This window comes from Pavona decussata, unplaced genomic scaffold (genome assembly GCF_977016875.1).
Source record: "Pavona decussata unplaced genomic scaffold, jaPavDecu1.1 SCAFFOLD_69, whole genome shotgun sequence".
In the NCBI taxonomy this organism is placed as follows: Eukaryota; Metazoa; Cnidaria; class Anthozoa; order Scleractinia; family Agariciidae; genus Pavona; species Pavona decussata.
In genome coordinates, this window is record NW_028145488.1 from 1,748,224 (window position 1) to 1,765,179 (window position 16,956).

At 40.5% G+C, this 16,956-nt stretch overlaps 1 protein-coding gene and 2 long non-coding RNA genes across 3 annotated transcripts in view; 2 read left to right on the plus strand and 1 right to left on the minus strand.

Annotated features, from left to right (window-relative positions):
• Positions 1–16,956, plus strand: part of LOC146477707 (uncharacterized) — a 545,413-nt gene that overhangs the window by 336,491 nt on the left and 191,966 nt on the right. The gene's annotated exons all lie outside the window — the stretch shown is intronic.
• On the plus strand, positions 1,811–5,158 carry LOC146477726 (uncharacterized). The gene has a single exon (XM_085113151.1). The coding sequence runs from the start codon at positions 2,161–2,163 to the stop codon at positions 5,149–5,151; it is 2,991 nt and encodes a 996-aa protein (XP_084969277.1). The 5' UTR covers positions 1,811–2,160; the 3' UTR covers positions 5,152–5,158.
• Positions 13,220–15,302, minus strand: LOC146477727 (uncharacterized). Its single transcript, XR_014865297.1, has 2 exons — positions 14,329–15,302; positions 13,220–14,125 (listed from the first exon to the last, which is right to left on the minus strand). It is a non-coding gene; the product is annotated as an uncharacterized LOC146477727 (long non-coding RNA).

Here is a 16,956-nt window from a genome sequence, read left to right on the forward strand (position 1 = left end):
AAATGCTTGACTGTAATTCAGACTTCTCTATCAGCCATACTGTAGTATAATATTATTGTTGCACTTCATAGCAAGAACTGAGATAAAAACATTGCGCGCACAGACATTATGAACATGTTGTTAGTTTTCGGGTTGCCTGCATGTGCTTACAAGCCTGTGATTCCTGTCAGCAGTATAATAATATAATATTTCACCCAACTGAGACTTATTATGAGATTAGCTGATTAAAGCCTTGAGCAGGCAATAATTACAACAATAGTAGTGAATACTAATAAATATTAATATAAAGAGTTGGAAATTGCGGGTATCAATGTTGTAGCTTACCAAGAACATTTGCACATCTTGTGCCAACTTTTTAACACTTGAACTGACAGATAAACTGAAATCAAGAGTAGATAGTTTTTAACAATTATTCCACGAGCACACGTTGGATATGAAATAATAGATAGCCAACGATATATGATGGCCGCTAAGCCAATCAATTCCCTCGAATTGCGTAGACCCTTTGCATAAATGGCGCCTAAACTTGAATAACAATACTTGATACATCCTAAGCCTCATATTCATGTGAAAAATCCTTTGTCTCGAAACATAAACACGAGGCTTAGGATGTATCAAGTATTGTTATTTAAATTTGGGTGCCATTTATGCAAAGGGTCTATTATACAATGCTTCAGTTTTTAATAATAATACCTGATATCTCTTACCTCTCAGTTAGCAAGAGTAACACCTCTTACTAACCAGGTTCAAGGTTTATATTCTAATGTGCACCAGTCTCAGTCCATACTGCATGGACTGAGAAAATGAGATTATTAAGATATTATTATATCTCTGAGGTTACCCAAAATGCGAGAAAACGGAAACTTTCAAATTTAGTGGGCTGTACAGTGAAATACATGTACAGCCTGCAAAATTGACCAATCAAACTGCTCGTACTAACTGAGAGATACAATAAAAACTAATATGGCATGAATTTTGACATGCAATTAAAAGACACTGATGTGTATATGATTGCACAATAACAATATTTAATAATTTTGAGGGACCACAGAAAACTGCAGAAGGTAGAGCAACATGGTTTTAGCATCAACAGTCATTTGGATCATCTTTGACCAACATTGAAGAATTGAAGACAGTAACTAACAAGATTTCCGCACAGCCCCAAACTTAAATTATGCAGACATTTTACGACTTAAACACTATTCATGCTCGTTCTTTGTGTAGCAGGTATAACAGCGTCACATGTATAATTTTATTGGGGCTGTGTGGAAATCTTTCCCAATAAATTGCACCAGAATTTTTGGAGACAGAGTTTGCAGTATTGTTTAGAATCATTTCAAGGCTTTACAATGTATCTCTTATAGTCTAAGATCAACAAATTATGGACGCTAATTATTATTCGTGGTACAAACAAAGCACCTTTAACAAGGAGCCTGGCTATGCGTGACTAGCTACGCAGATCAGGATGGCGTCTGTAACTGCGTCATTAAAAATTACAAACCAAGAAGAAATGCTTGATCTTTTGATCAACTTACACCAAAACATTTGATAGAAACGTAGACTTAAACTTACTGTTACCATTCTGCGATAAATGTGACTCAACAAGACTTCCTTCGGATACATTTCAGTGAGCTTGAAATTAAGCTTAATTTGCATGTGTCTACCGACATAGCGTGCCTTATACTTTTCAACGCGAACCTCATTTAATCAGAGCCACACAGAGACCTCGATCAAGTTAAACTTAATCCAAAGAAGCAGTTATAGCAATGTAAAACGTGTTCGTTATTAAGTCAATAGTAAGATTATCCCTCCTAGAGAGTGCAACCTTGCCGTGGTTAGGGGGCTTGCGTGTCTCAGCGACCCTTAGAGCTATGCTGTCCGGAGATCTGTCTCCTGGTAGGGCCACCCAAGGCAGACAGGTCGAGGGGTAGAGACCAGACTAAGAGCACTCACACCGGGTAGATCGAGCTCGTCAGTCGTGGTGAAGACAATCCATCTAGGAGTAGGTTCCTCCGAATTTAATGTTCCTCTGGTCCTCCAGGTTGGGGGTTTGAATAGGGCTAACAACCCAATTCTAGAAAACAAAAGCCTGTTACAGACACCGCAACGACAACTACTGAAGACTTCTTGATTGAGGAAGAGTCCTCTCCTGTAGAGCGCATGACGCGAGCTGGTGAAAGCCTTCGGGAAGCCAGTGCGCCGACAACTCTTCTGACGACCAAGGCCAAGACCAGGATAGGGACCTGGAACATCCGAACCCTATACGAGACAGGCAAGAGTGCACAAGTGTGTAGAGAGATGCACCGCTACAACCTGAAAATCCTAGGCCTGTGTGAGACACGGTGGAATGGAAGTGGAAGAACACGACTTACGAGTGGAGACACCATCATCTACTCGGGGCAAGAAGAAGGACAACCACACATGTACGGAATAGCGCTGCTGATGACACCTGAGGCAACGCAAGCACTTCTGTCCTGGGAACCTGTGTCACCAAGGATCCTCACAGCAAGATTCAACTCAAAAGGCAGAAAAGTCACCATCTTCCAGTGTTATGCCCCCACCAACACGGCAGACATGGAGGAGAAAGAAGAGTTTTACGACCAGATCCAAGCAGTCATAGACAGAGCACCAAAAAGAGACATGAAGATCCTGATGGGAGACCTGAACTCCAAAGTAGGCACGGACAACACAGACAGAGAGCTGACTATGGGAAGACACGGCACAGGAGAGCAAAACGAGAACGGAGAGATATTCACCGAGTTCTGCACCTTCAACGACCTGGTCATTGGAGGAACTCTATTTCCACACAAGACCATCCACAAGACCACGTGGATTTCCCCAGATGGCAGAACAGAGAACCAGATTGACCACATCACCATCGGGCGAAAGTGGAGACGGAGTCTACACGACGTGAGAGTGAAGCGCGGCGCAGATGCAGCATCAGACCATCACCTGGTTGTAGCAGTTGTGAGAGTAAAGCTGAAAGCCTACAGAGATCAGGCAGGAAGACCGGCCTTCAAGTTCAACGTCCGCACTCTGAAGGAAAAGGCAAAGACAGAGGAGTTCAAGATAGAACTGAGAAACAAGTTCAGTGTACTTACAAACCTACAAGAAGAGACAATAGAAGAGCAATGGAGCAGCCTCCGAGAGACCTGGAAGGCAACATGCACGACAGTCCTGGGGAAGAAAACAAGGCAACACAAGGAGTGGCTGACAACAGACACCTGGGCCATCATCACAGAGAGGAAGAAACTGAAAGACCTGATCAACCAGACGCAGGACCAAGCAGAGAAACAAGAACTGCAGAGGCGATACTGGGAGACAAACAAGGAGGTGAAGCGCAGCGCGAGGAGCGACAAGAGAAAGTTCATAGAGGAGCTCACTGAAGAGGCAGAGACTGCAGCATATCAGCGCAACATGAAGCGACTGTACGAGATCACCAGGACACTCTCTGGAAAGAACAGCAACCCAAGTCGTCCTGTGAAAGACAAGAACGGGAATGCCATCGCGACAGAGGAAGAGCAGAGAGCAAGGTGGGCCGAGCATTTCAAGGAGACACTCAACAGACCAGCACCACCCACCCCACCAGACATCCCACCAGCAACTGAGCTCCTAGACATCAACACCAACCCTCCCAGCAAGACAGAGATCACCAAGGCCATCAAGTCCCTCAAGTCAGGCAAGGCAGCAGGACCGGACGGAATACCACCTGAAGCCCTCAAGGCTGACGTCCAGACCTCAACCGACATGCTGCACCCCCTACTCACCAAGATCTGGGAAGAGGAACAAGTTCCAGAGGACTGGAAACGAGGACACCTAGTGAAGCTACCAAAGAAAGGGGACCTCTCACAATGCAACAACTGGAGGGGAATTATGCTGCTTTCTATACCGGGCAAAGTACTGAGCAGAATCATCCTAGAGAGACTGAAAACCGCCTTAGACAAGAAACTCCGGGACGAACAGGCAGGATTTCGACAAAACCGCTCATGCACGGACCACATCGCAACCTTACGGATCATCATCGAACAGTCCCTGGAGTGGCAGACCCCCCTGTACACAGTTTTCGTGGACTTCCAGAAGGCGTTTGACAGTGTTAATCGAGACGTCATCTGGAAACTGATGTACCATTATGGATTTCCACCAAAGTTTGTCACCATCATACAGCAGATGTACGAAGACGCCACCTGTCAAGTGATCCACGACGGGAAACTGACGGAACCATTCACCGTGCATACCGGCGTACGTCAGGATTGTCTACTCTCACCGACGATTTTCCTGATGGTGGTTGACTGGGTTATGCGACAGTCTACAGCAGGCCGGAGGACAGGTATCCAGTGGACTTTTACTAGACAGCTGGAGGACTTGGACTTCGCAGACGACATCAGCCTTCTCTCTCATAGGCATCAAGACGCACAAGAGAAGCTCTGTCGTGTGGCAGAAGAAGCAGTAAAGACTGGACTCCAAATCAACATTGGAAAGACTGAGGCCATGAGAGTGAACAACAAGCAGCAAGATCCACTACAGCTAAACCAAGAGAACATCAAAGAAGTTGACAAGTTTGTTTACCTGGGCAGCGTCGTGAGTAAAGACGGGGGGACAGACGAAGACATCAAGTGCCGAATCAACAAAGCCAGACACGCCTTCAACACCTTGAGACCAATCTGGAGATCAACAGCCCTCTCACTCCGCAACAAGATCCGCATTTTCAACACCAACGTGAAGTCAGTCCTGCTTTATGGCTCAGAAACGTGGAGAGTGACCAAGACCAGCACCCACAAACTTCAGACTTTTACCAACAGATGCCTCAGAAACATCCTCAACATCAGATGGCCAGAGACTATCTCCAACGAACAGCTGTGGGCAACAACAAATCAGACCCCAATGGAGACTGAAATCAAGAAGAGAAAATGGAGCTGGATTGGCCATACTTTGCGGAAGCCTGAAACCAACATCACCAGACAGGCTTTAGACTGGAATCCACAGGGGAAGCGCAAAGTTGGTCGCCCGAAGCAGACCTGGCGGAGAAGCATTGAAGCCGAGACGAAGTCTACCGGAATGTCGTGGGCCGAACTGAAGAGGACGAGCCAAAACCGAGTGCGTTGGAGGAGTGTCGTTGCGGCCCTATGTTCCTCGAGGAATCCAGAGGCATAAGCAAGCAAGATTATCAATTTCAAGCAACAATCTCTGCAACATGCATATGTAAGCTTAATTTCGATCCAACGCGAAGCCTCCATGAACAATTAAAGACTTGCATTGATTAATAAGCTTTTACGAAGCACTAAGACCCATCTTCATTGAAAGATTAAGGTGGAATTGAATCGAGGGTTCTTTGAAAGTTAAAAACCAAGCTTAACAGAGCAAACTATACACGCTATATCCACTTTGTCGTCCGCTTACCTTCGACAAATTCGCCAAACGATCAGCTTCAAGATCCAGAGAGAAAGTTTGCCCACAGCTAAGCTCCATGGAGTTGATTCGACTCGCTACATGTTAACAATCTCAGGAAAAAACGTTTTCTCACCCCATGATTGCAATAGTAATAGCGGAAGTAGGAGCAAATTATGTTTTAACACGAGAAGTCAGAAGAAAACCTTCTTCACTTTATCCTTCTCGGAATGCACGCTTTGATGAAGAAGGGTTTTTTTTCCCGGACTGGTTTCGTTTTCCAAATATGGAAGTGATCTGATTTGCTGGATTGGAAAGTCGGGACAATGGACTTACGAAAAAAGGAAAGTGGAATTCTCGTGCCTTTCGTACTTATTGCCATTAATTCGGTTCGTAATACTTACCTCGTAAAACAAGTTTTCTTTTCAATTCTGTTGTTTTATGGACATAATTCTTAGGCTACACATGTATCCTGAAAATATGTACCCATCGTTGAAAATGCAGAAAATCCGAAACCCTGGCAAATTGATAACAATAAAAGAAAAGAAAGTGAAATCAGATCCTTTCTCCTTGAGTACTTTCCTCTCTTGGGTATTTCAATTTCTTGACACGTTTTCTGCTTGTAAAGTAACTCTGATATGTAAAGTCAAACAAATTTTCCGTCTTGCTCTGCTATCGTCACTCGTACGCAAGCCTCTCGTGCGCCAGTAATGATGTTCCTTAATTACGAGCACGATGCGAGCATCCAAAACTAACGACAGAAACCACACGTGCTTCCTTTCGGAGCAGTTAAATGGAAACGTCTTCCTCGCCCAGCTTCATCTTTCGTCTAAGTCCATTGATTAAGAACTCGTAGTTTTATTATGCTAAATTTTTCTCTTGAGTGAGAAACAAACCAATGCTCGCGAAACTCCCCAGTGAGGGGAAAAAGACGAATATTCGCTTCCTATAAAAAGTCAAGGGCACGTCACATAAAAAAGAAAACGTTTTACAGACGACTGGAACGAAAAAGAAAATCATCACTCATGCTCCGTTTATACCAACATAAAAACATGCTGAACGACTCTCTAATTACACACAGTTCAAAAATTATAATATTCAAAGAAGATTGTTACGTTATGTTTTTCGTCTTCAAATTTAGCATGATAAAATTTTAGTTAACATATATAAGCTTTCTTTTTCCAGTATTCTTCCAATTATTTTCATTTTATTAAACCTGGTTTAACTAAACACGTTTAGTTGGTGTGAATAAGGTATAACTACTTTTTTAATAGAAATTAAATTGTATAAGTACGTATAAATTAAATTGTAAAAGTACGTTCATATAAGAACTTTAAGTAGAAATTAAATTTACGTTTTATTCTACTTCGGAATTATTCACCTTACTACCAAGGATCGAGTTGAATTTGTTGTGACTGGTTTGAAGTTCACCAAAATTCACAAGACTTCGAGCAACCTTCTGAGCAGTCTGTTATTTTCTTTAAGGGGAGAGATCAAAACTACTGATATTCCAACAGGCCCCACCGGCAAAACGCAAAATAGATGGTGGACTCTGCCTGTTCACACCTTCCTCTACCTCAAAAGATGGTGTCTTTATTGCATAGCCACCCTTGTATCCAGCAGTAAAAACTAACAATGAGATTCAAGCCTCACTTTTCTTGTTTATCTAGCAATGCTGATTCTTCTTGGCTGAATATTTCTGTGTCAACTCAAAATTGAACACTTATTCTGTTAAAAAAGTCAATTTTTTGTTAGCTTTGAATACTAAATTTTAAGATCTTATAATTCTTTGAAAACATTGGCTAAGTACCAGTCTGTAATCACTGTTTAATCGGCGAAAAAACATTTAAAAATATTCTTACTCGGACTTTCGAGAAACGGGCCCCTGGTCAAAAGGCGCAAGTATCAGATCTTTCGCTCTGATAATCTGTTCAGGTCGTAGAGGTTGGGGAAGGAGTGGAGCGGCTGAGGAGGAAAGTGGAGGAGGTGGGGGTGGGGAAGGGGGAGACCCCCGAAAATAAGGGGCCAAAAACAGTAATCTTCGGGTGCAGAAATGTTTAAGATCATTCACAGTTATTTCTCCAGACCCCTCACCCAATCTCCTTCTCTGTAGCTGCAGTGTAATAGCGGAGCTCTCGCGCGCGCCGCAGGCGCGCGCAGCGGAGCCCCATAGCTAAGAGAATTTGGTAACCCGTGAATGCGAGAAATTTTGGTTTGATTATGACGTCACTTTTGTCCGTCCGTACACCGTACGTCCGTCCGTCCGTACGCAATCCCACAATGCTAATGCGCCCGTGTTTGTTTGGCGGGAAGTTGCATGGCGAGATAGTTTGGCAAGATGCGTTTACAACAGAAATGCTAAAGAACAAAAAACACAAAGACAATTTATACGTATTTGTTGGATATGTTGACAAACGTGGAAAGAAGAGAAAGAGAGAAAAAAAGAAAACAAAAAAGCGGAGACGATCAAGCAGAGTTGAACGTGGAAGAAAGCGACGGATAGCAAGTTAGAGCAGGCCGACCGGAAAAGAAAAGTAAGCTTAAGGTGGCTTACTACAGTTTTTCAGAGACTTAGCAGCGCGCGCTATGATAGCCTGCCACACGTCAGTATTTGTCGCGCGTGCAAAAATGACGCAAGTAACCTCAAGAAGTAACAAAAACCACTTCAGCACTTGAAAGGCGTCAAATCTCTTTGGTATATGTAGCGATAGTTTCAAAACTCCGTTCAAACATGTAATCAAGCCAAGGGCCAAAAAAATATGGCAAAAAAGTTTGATAAACATTCGGTAAAAGAGCTCTAATTTACTCTACCCTTCTCGCACGCGATACATGGCGTTACATGAGCGCGCGCTTAAATAAAGGGCATGCGCAATTCAATTCTTGTCCGAGGTTGTAAAAACCTGTCTTTGATCGAGGATTGCTCGAAAACTTACCGTACAACTTATGATGAAATTTTCACGGTTGATTTGTTCGGGTGAATCACGTTTGGAGCCAAAATTTTTGAAAAATCTGTAAGACAGATTTTGAGCTATTTTTGATTTCACATTCTCTTAGTTTGCACAAAAGCTGTCTTACAGATTTTTATTTTACTTTGCATGAATGTTAAATCAGACCCAATTTCTTATTCCTGAAATTTTCAGGTGGGGTCATACGGGTAGAATTTGAGAAAAACGTGACTTAACCTACTAGTGCCCAGTCTCTCATTGGGTACTCGGTCGCTCATTTTGGCTATTTGTTGACGTTTAATTGTTCAAATTTCACATAGAATCGTAAAAGACTTAAGCAAACAGTAAATAGTGAAGGGAAAAACAGCTTGGAACCTTTTTTGAAAGAGTTGAAAGTTGTCCCCTTATACTCCATTAAAACTGTAGTAAGCCACCTTAAGTTTAAAGAAGCCTCACATTTGCCTATATCACCCGTTTGTGATCAGTTATGGTAACTTTCAGAACTCTAAAATAGCTTTACATAACCACTTTAATCACTTTCGATACCAGCAATATTCGAGAGGTTAATTTTGAAAAATTTGTTTCGTGGCCGTGTGTTTTTTCGTTCGCAGCGCACGGCCCTTAAGTTTATAAATGTGTTTGTAAACAAACACAAGTTTCAAAGTTCTGAAATAATTCTACCAAACACCAAAGAGTACGTTTCGGTATTCTCCTTTTCTTAAACTTAGAGACTAGAATTATTACTAATTAAGAGCAGAATTGACACAGTTTTTAATATCCAATAATTTTTCGCCGGGAGCTTACTTGCTCTCGCAAAAAATACCATGTTTACGTGATTACGACGGCCGTTTCAACAGATCATTTGTAAACCAAAAAGGTTCTTCCCGGAAAAAAAATCGATAACTTTCCTTTATGTTACGTGTTTCAAGCTTTACACAGATATTTTAATCGTTTATTAAATTCTCGATACCATCGATATTCGTGTAGAAATTAATTTTTGAACATTTTGTTTCGTGGCCGTGTTTTTTTCATTCGCACCTTTCGGCATTCATGTGTTTGTAAACACACATAAGTTTAAAAGCTCTGAAATAATTCTACCAAACACCAAAGACTATTTTCCCGTATTCTCCATTTGTTAACGTTTATTTAGAGACTAGAATTATTACTATAGGACCAGAATTGACACAGTTTTGGCTTTCCAAACACTTTTCCCCGGGAGCTAACTTGCTCTCGCAGAAAATGTCATGTTTACGTGATTCCGACGGCCGTTTACAGATCATTTGTAAACGAAAATGCTTTCTTCCAGGCAACAATCGATAATTTTATTTATGTTATGTGTTTAAAGCTTTACGCAGATGCTTTTATCGTTTATTAAATTCTCTATACCATCGATATTCGTTTAGAAATTTATTTTTGTACAATACTGTTTCGTGGCCGTGTTTTTTTCATTCACACCACACGGCTCTCATGCGTTTGTAAACAGACACAAGTTTAAAAGCTCTGAAATAATTCTACCATACACCAAAGACTATTTTCCCGTATTTTCCATTTGGTTGACGGGACTAGAATTATTACTATAGGAGCAGAATTGACACAGTTTTGAATTTCCAAACATTTTCCCCCGGACCGGTAACTTGCTCTTACACAAAAAAATATTATCATGACGTGTAATTCAAAGGCCGTTTACAAATCATTTGTAAACGAAAACTCTTTCTTCCAGTACATGTATTTCCTTAGATTGGTTCTCGCAACCGTTAAACAGAGATCCCGACTCGTCTTGAAGATATGGGGAAAACCACCTGAGAAAATCCGAGCTCGCACTGAAGTGCCTCGAGAAATTTTAGCTATCTGGCAGACAAAAAGATAGACGGAACTCGTACAAAGTAATTGTTCTCAGAAACATCAGATCTAGAGCCGCTTGAAAAACCGTTTAGTTTCATAAAAGATCCAGAGTTCTTGCAAGCAACAAGACACTAGATGCGTTTGTCAAAGCACTGAGGAAAGATCGTGAAATTGCTTGCGTAGTAAACCAAGAAACACTCACCCAAGAAATCGTTGAAAAGCATTTCCAGTCTTTCAGCTCGGCCCAGCTGACACAACAAATCCTTCGCAGCTTCAAAATACTGCTTGGCTTTAGCTTTTGGTGCTAGAAATTTGTAGAAAATCTTGCCGAAGCGATTGGCGCACAAGACGAGTACTCAATTTTTTACTGAGCTTGATGCAAAACCCTCTCGATTTCATTCAAACTTGAACAAAGCTGCCACTTTCATTCATGCCGGTCCGCGCGCGGGAAAATGTTACAAGTTTCTCTTTTTTTTTTTGACAAATAAAGTTCAGCTTTTCTGCTATAAATCTGTGCTTTGTCATCAATGTGTTCAATAATAAAACAATTATCCTGCTCAATCTTGCGGAATGTCGCCTGATTTTAGCCAACTCGGCCGTATCCGCGCAATTTCGCAGGATAATTGCTAATTGTAAGAAGAAGTAGCGAGTTGAAAGCACTTGCATGGTCGCCATGACTGATTTCAGTTTCTCAACTGAACAAATGTCAATCCTATCCAAGTTTTTAGCTTTGACACAAATAATCCGGCTTTTTCTGATTCCTGTAAGAAACACGAAAACTAACATTTAGGAATTCCCTTTCTAGCTGCAGCACTCTATTTCCATGTATTTGTGGTACAAACAACCCGGCTTAAACAGTCGAACTCCAAAGAACTTGAAAGAAGTCGTTGTTTTTGGACACAAAATTAAGAAACCAACAGAATGTAGAACTGGCGTGTTCAGCCAGCCTCCATTGTAACAAATCAGCATTCAAAAAAATTTGCCCTCTGCATTGCATTGTTATTGTCTGGGCAGTTTGCTGCATATGCACTAAAAATATAACTGCAGAAAGGATGAGGAACTGGTAAGGTTACTACGTTCATACACTAAGCAAATTTTTATAAATGCTATGAAAAAAATTGGAGCTCCGCTTTTAGGCTTGGCTAAATATATATATTAACTGGTTCTTAATTAACACACCCTGATGTATACGCAGTTCTTATTATCTAAGATCTCTCTGTGGCAGTGGCTGACTGCGACGTTTGCAAAGAAGTTCTATCTTCTGTTTGGGTGAGGGCCGATTGATAATGATGGCGGTACGTATTAATTCTAACCCATGAGAGCTATCAAATTTGTACAATGTTTCTTCAAAAGCTTCAAAACCCTTTGAGGTAGGAACGGTGTACAAGTTAGGAGCCTTTCATTTCTTTTCAGATACTGTAGGCGCTGTAAAGTAGAGGATAGTCGGCGCGTTTTCAGTCGCTTCAGGGACTGGGGTTCAAGGACAGTTTAGTCGTGAAATGTCGCTTTGTTTCTTTACAAAAGAAACTCAAATTGATATTGTCTCTCTCTGGCGAGGTGTATGATTACTGGCAAATAATTTCTGGGGACAATAATTGCTTGGCGATGGACGAGTGTGCCATCTACAGGAAAGCAGTAATGCGCCGAGTTCCTTTGTGGCACAAAAAACAAATTAAGTCAGGTACAAGCGCTTTGGCAGAAAAATGCGAATTTGTCAAGTATCGTTTTCTTCAGTTTTCAGAAAAGACTGGGATACAAACAAAACCGACATAACTTGAATTTGACGAGAAAGCTTCAATGATGAATTTTTTGCACAGTTGAATCTCAATAACTTGAACCGTGGAAATAATCACACCACTTAAAAGCGACATGAAAAAATTCGAATTATCTGTGGTTGAAATCGTAAAAGAGCGCAGAGCAGGAAAATTGCATATAGTTCGATTTATTGAGGATTCGGGTTACCAATTTTGTACTATAGGAAGTTTCCGTGAGCAAAAGTTGAATTCTGCGAGAGAGCTAAGCGAATCTCCATTTGTAGCAAAAATGTTTTTTGAAGGTATTAAGAGAAAACCTTTTTCTTCTGTTCACTATTTCGCAATTCTGTTAATTTAAAGACCGAGGTGCAGGAAAAGTTGGTGCAGACAGCAAATTGTGCGCAGACTAGCGCCCGTACCCTGGAATGGCGGACAAGTATTAACATTACTGGTGCTAAGGTCGGGCACCAAGATCAAACGGCCTAAGAGCATCAACATTAGAGTTAAGGCCCGTGCCCGAAAAAAGTAATCAACGTTCTTTGCCGTCGCAGTATTCCACTGGTCGCCATTGCACCATTTCAGGGCACCAAAATAAAACGGGGCACAGGTACTTCCAATTGATATTTTCTCCCTGCTGTAAAATGTGTTGGTATTGTAAGTAATATATCAAACACAAGGAAGAGTGTTTCATACAATTTTCAAACAACGAGAAGTGCGCCTCGCTTTTTCAGCCAACTATTCGAGGTGTTTAGAAATCCATTAAACACTCTTTCGTGTGTTTGATGTAACTTCTCAAACCATTAATAGTTTATGAAGACATTCAAAGCAACCGTTCACTAAATTTTAGGATAATTACGATCACATTTCCAAATCTCCTTCACTGTAGTAATTTCATTTGTTTTGTCGACATGAATTGTTAATGAGTTAGAAAAGGAGAAATTCTATGTTGATCTACATACAAATTCCTTGAATTGACGAGTTTCTTTGTTCCCTTCGCGTATGTTCTGATTGACCAATTGGTATTTTAGGAACATTTCACGTTGATCTGTAAATCAAATACAGATATCATACTCAAGCATTTAAACTTCAAATGGTTTAATAAAATTCTAATATTACATTTTACTCCGAATTCGTTTCTCGGAGTCAATTTCATATTCGTCTCTTGTAATCTACTTGATAAAAGTCACTTGGCACAAAACATTCAACCCTGCAATTGCGTTACAAGAGATTTACATGTAAACAGCATAAGGGTTATAGAAAAAAGACGAAATCGTCTAAATTTGTGTCTAATGGTTCTAAAATGTTGAATCTGCTTTAATTTTCAAGTTCATTAACGTCTATGTACAATTGAGGTACCAAATGCGCCCTGTTAGAAAAATGAACGGCTGTAACATTTGCTATCTACCTAACTACAAAACTTATACCATGTCTTTGGTTTGTACAGCACGACATAGCATCAAATACGTGTAACGTTCTCGCTAGTTAAACTTACATTTGGCACGAAACAATTTCATGCCGCACCTGAATTACAGGAGATTTAAAAGCACAGGGATTATAGAAAAAAGACAAAACCTTCTACATTTGTGTCTTATGGTTCTAAAATGTTAAATCTGCCTTGATCTTCAAGTTCATTAATATCTATATACAATTGAGGTACCAAATGCACCCTGTTTGAAATATGTGCGGCTGTGACATTTGCTGTCTATCTAACTACAAAGCTTACACCATGTCTTTTGTTTGTACAGCACGACATAGCATAAAATAATCTTCTCGTTAGTTACACTGTACTTAATGAAAACAATGACATTTGGCACGAAACAATTTCATGCCATATCTGAATTACAGGAGATTTAACAGCACAAGGATTATAGCAAAAAGACAAAACCATCTGAATTTGTGTCTTATGATTCTAAAATGTTAAATCTGCCTTGATCTTCAAGTTCATTAATATCTATATGCAATTGAGGTAGCAAATGCACCCTGTTAAGAATATGTAACGCTGTAACAATTGCTATCTACCTAACTACAAAACTTATACCATGTCTTTGGTTTGTACAGCAAGACATAGCATGAAATAAAGTTCTCGTTAGTTAAGCTTTACGTGATGAAAACAATAACATTTGGCACGTAACAATTTTCATGCCGTACCTTAATCACAGAAGATTTAACAGCACCAGGATTATAGAAAAAAGACAAAACCTTCTCGATTTGTGTCTTCTGGTTCTAAAATGTTAAATCTGCCTTAACGTCTATGTACAATTGAGGTACCAAATGCATCCTGTTAGAAATACGTACGGCTGTAACTTTTACTATCTACCTAAGTACAAAACTTATACCATGTCTTCCCGTATTTGAATTACAGGAGATTTGTCAGTACAAGGATCATAGAAAGAAGACAAAACCTTCTCGATTTGTGTCTTCTGATTCTAAAATGTTAAAATACAATTCAGCTGCTTTGACTTTCACGGTCCTCAAAAGCTATTTACATTACTTACACTTGAAAGGTACAACAAACCGATTCTTTTGGGAATCATGAGACGAGAGAAACCCGACAGTCACCCCAACAGCAATTCACATTATTACCATGACAACGGACTTTCATTCTCAATTATTACTTCGGTAGTCTACAGGTAACAGTGAGCCGATACCAGCTTCACATGCGATACGATATTCGTGAGATATTTTCCGATACTTGGCACTTTTTTGATATCGATACTGTGACGTCTTTGCTCCCGAGTTGTACTATGACGTCATTACCGTCGGTAGAATCCAGGCTTAAACGAGTAGAGAACGCTCAAGTTGCTGTGCTGCCAAGAGAACAGTAAAATTCTTCCGCAAAAAAGGTTATGCTTGAGAGCAGTAAGAATTCAAATTCCTCCAACGTTATGTGGAATACACATCACGCTTCTTTGAAGTTGTCAGTTTAACGGCATCGAAACAAAACCTGTGTCGTTCACAAGTATCGATACTTAAACACTCCCAGGTATCGACTTTGTGGTATGAATATCGACTCACCCTTACGCTGCAGACTTCAGACTGAGTATCTACTGCAGACCGAGATAAAATTCTTCACCCAGCCTTGAGCGCAATTAGAAACGGCCAGGGTAACAGTACAAGGTATGTGCACAATAAAACAACAACATAACCATGCATTTGCATTACATGCCACATGTTGGGATCGACAGGAAGAGAAGCATCTCTGCGGGGAACTTTGATAGATTCTAAATATACAATGACACTTTTCAAGAAAACCGTAACCTCTTCCACTCCCACAGCAATGCTGTACAAGCTGGTTCTACTTTTTGAGTTTGTGGATAAAATCCTCAAGTGTGACCATTGAAATGAAAGCTACTAAGCATTACTTTTGTGTGGTGTTGTTTATAGGTGGTTTTCACCTCACACATCGTCACGCAAGTGAAAAAATAAAATCCTCAACCATTTAATAGATAAAGTCAAGAAATTGATATGTTGTAGAGGAGTGATACATAAACAACGTGTGAAAGCCACAGGGCTGTGCGATATCTCCTAATCGAGTTATTCGAGAAAACGTACCACGGAAAATTACAGAGTTTAGTATGGGACGCCATGTTGGTGCCCAGTCTGATGGGCACTAACATGGCGGCCGGAAACCAGCAAAAACATCTGGAGTTTACCTTAGCTATTTCAAAGCCTTTTTTTCTCTCTGCTGAATTTTCAAACATTGACATTAACGCTTCTATTACATGTTAGCTGATCAGACCTAAAAAAAAACACGAGGCGAATCGATGTTTTCATGTACGTGACATGTTCAGAGCAGCAATCCTTCTGTCACGCACTGAGCAAAAATCTAAAATTCAAACTGCTCTATTTTCAAAACAAAGAATGCTATCCTGCTGAAAACAAGCAAGCCGATGGAAATTTAGATTTTCTTATATGTGATGAAGATAAAAACCCAAAATTGTGTTTAGTTATGAATTTCAGTTTTTTATGACGCCATGTGAAAACCAAGAATTATGCTTTATACAATGAACTGTGTTAAACTCCCGTTTTGATTGGTGTAGAGGAGTGTGTGATTAGAGTATAGACGCACGATTGACGTCACCGAGTGGTGTGACCGGCGCACGTGATCAGTCTAGAGTCCAGCCAGAGCGACTGGTCAACAAAGCTTTGCAAACTGCTTTTGTGAGTAGCGGACAAACACAAGCAAATTTTTCGCAGGAAAGGAACTGCCGAATAAAAAATTGGACAAAGACCGTAGACAGTGACCTCAACCAGGATAGAAAAGCTAGAACGTTTTTGTGACGTGAAAAGGAAGCAAATATTTGTCGAAATAAGTCGCCGATAGAAATCCGGTAATGGCAAGTAATCGATTACAAATCGCAGTGAAGCGACTTACATGCTGTAATATTTTAGGGTCAAGATTTCCTTCTGGAATAAGGGTTAGTTTTGAAAATAATGTTAGTGAAAGTCTTTCGGATTATACTCTAATTTAGAAGATCACAATTGCATGCTCGTAGCGTACTTCTTTGTTCTCACCACGTTTTGACGTCATCTGTGCGTTATCAGAGTACCGACGCACGGCAAAATGGAATCTATTTGTTAAGTACAAGATGGTTCTAGCTTTTGAGTCTGTGGATGAGATTCCTCAAATGTGACCAATCAATCAGAGCTACTAAACACCACTTTCCCGTGGTGTTCTTCCTTGTCTTCGGGGCCCAGTTGTTCAAAGCCCGATTAAGATAATCCTGGGTTAACGTGAAGTTTGATTTGAGTTTAATTACTAATCAATAATCATTCTTCCAATTAACAAATCGACGGCAGTTTGCTATGGTCTATACTCTTATAGATCATAAAATGACGTCAAAAATGTTCAAAACTCAAGTGGAACCACGAGCCGCAGGCGAGTGGTTTCACTGCCAAGTTTTGGACATTTTATGGCGTCATTTTATGGTCTATAAGAGTATAGACCATAGAAAACTGCCGTCGATTTGTTTTTTACAATAACATGGAAAAAGTACGAGCGGAATTGGCTATGTTTTCGTTGAGAAAGC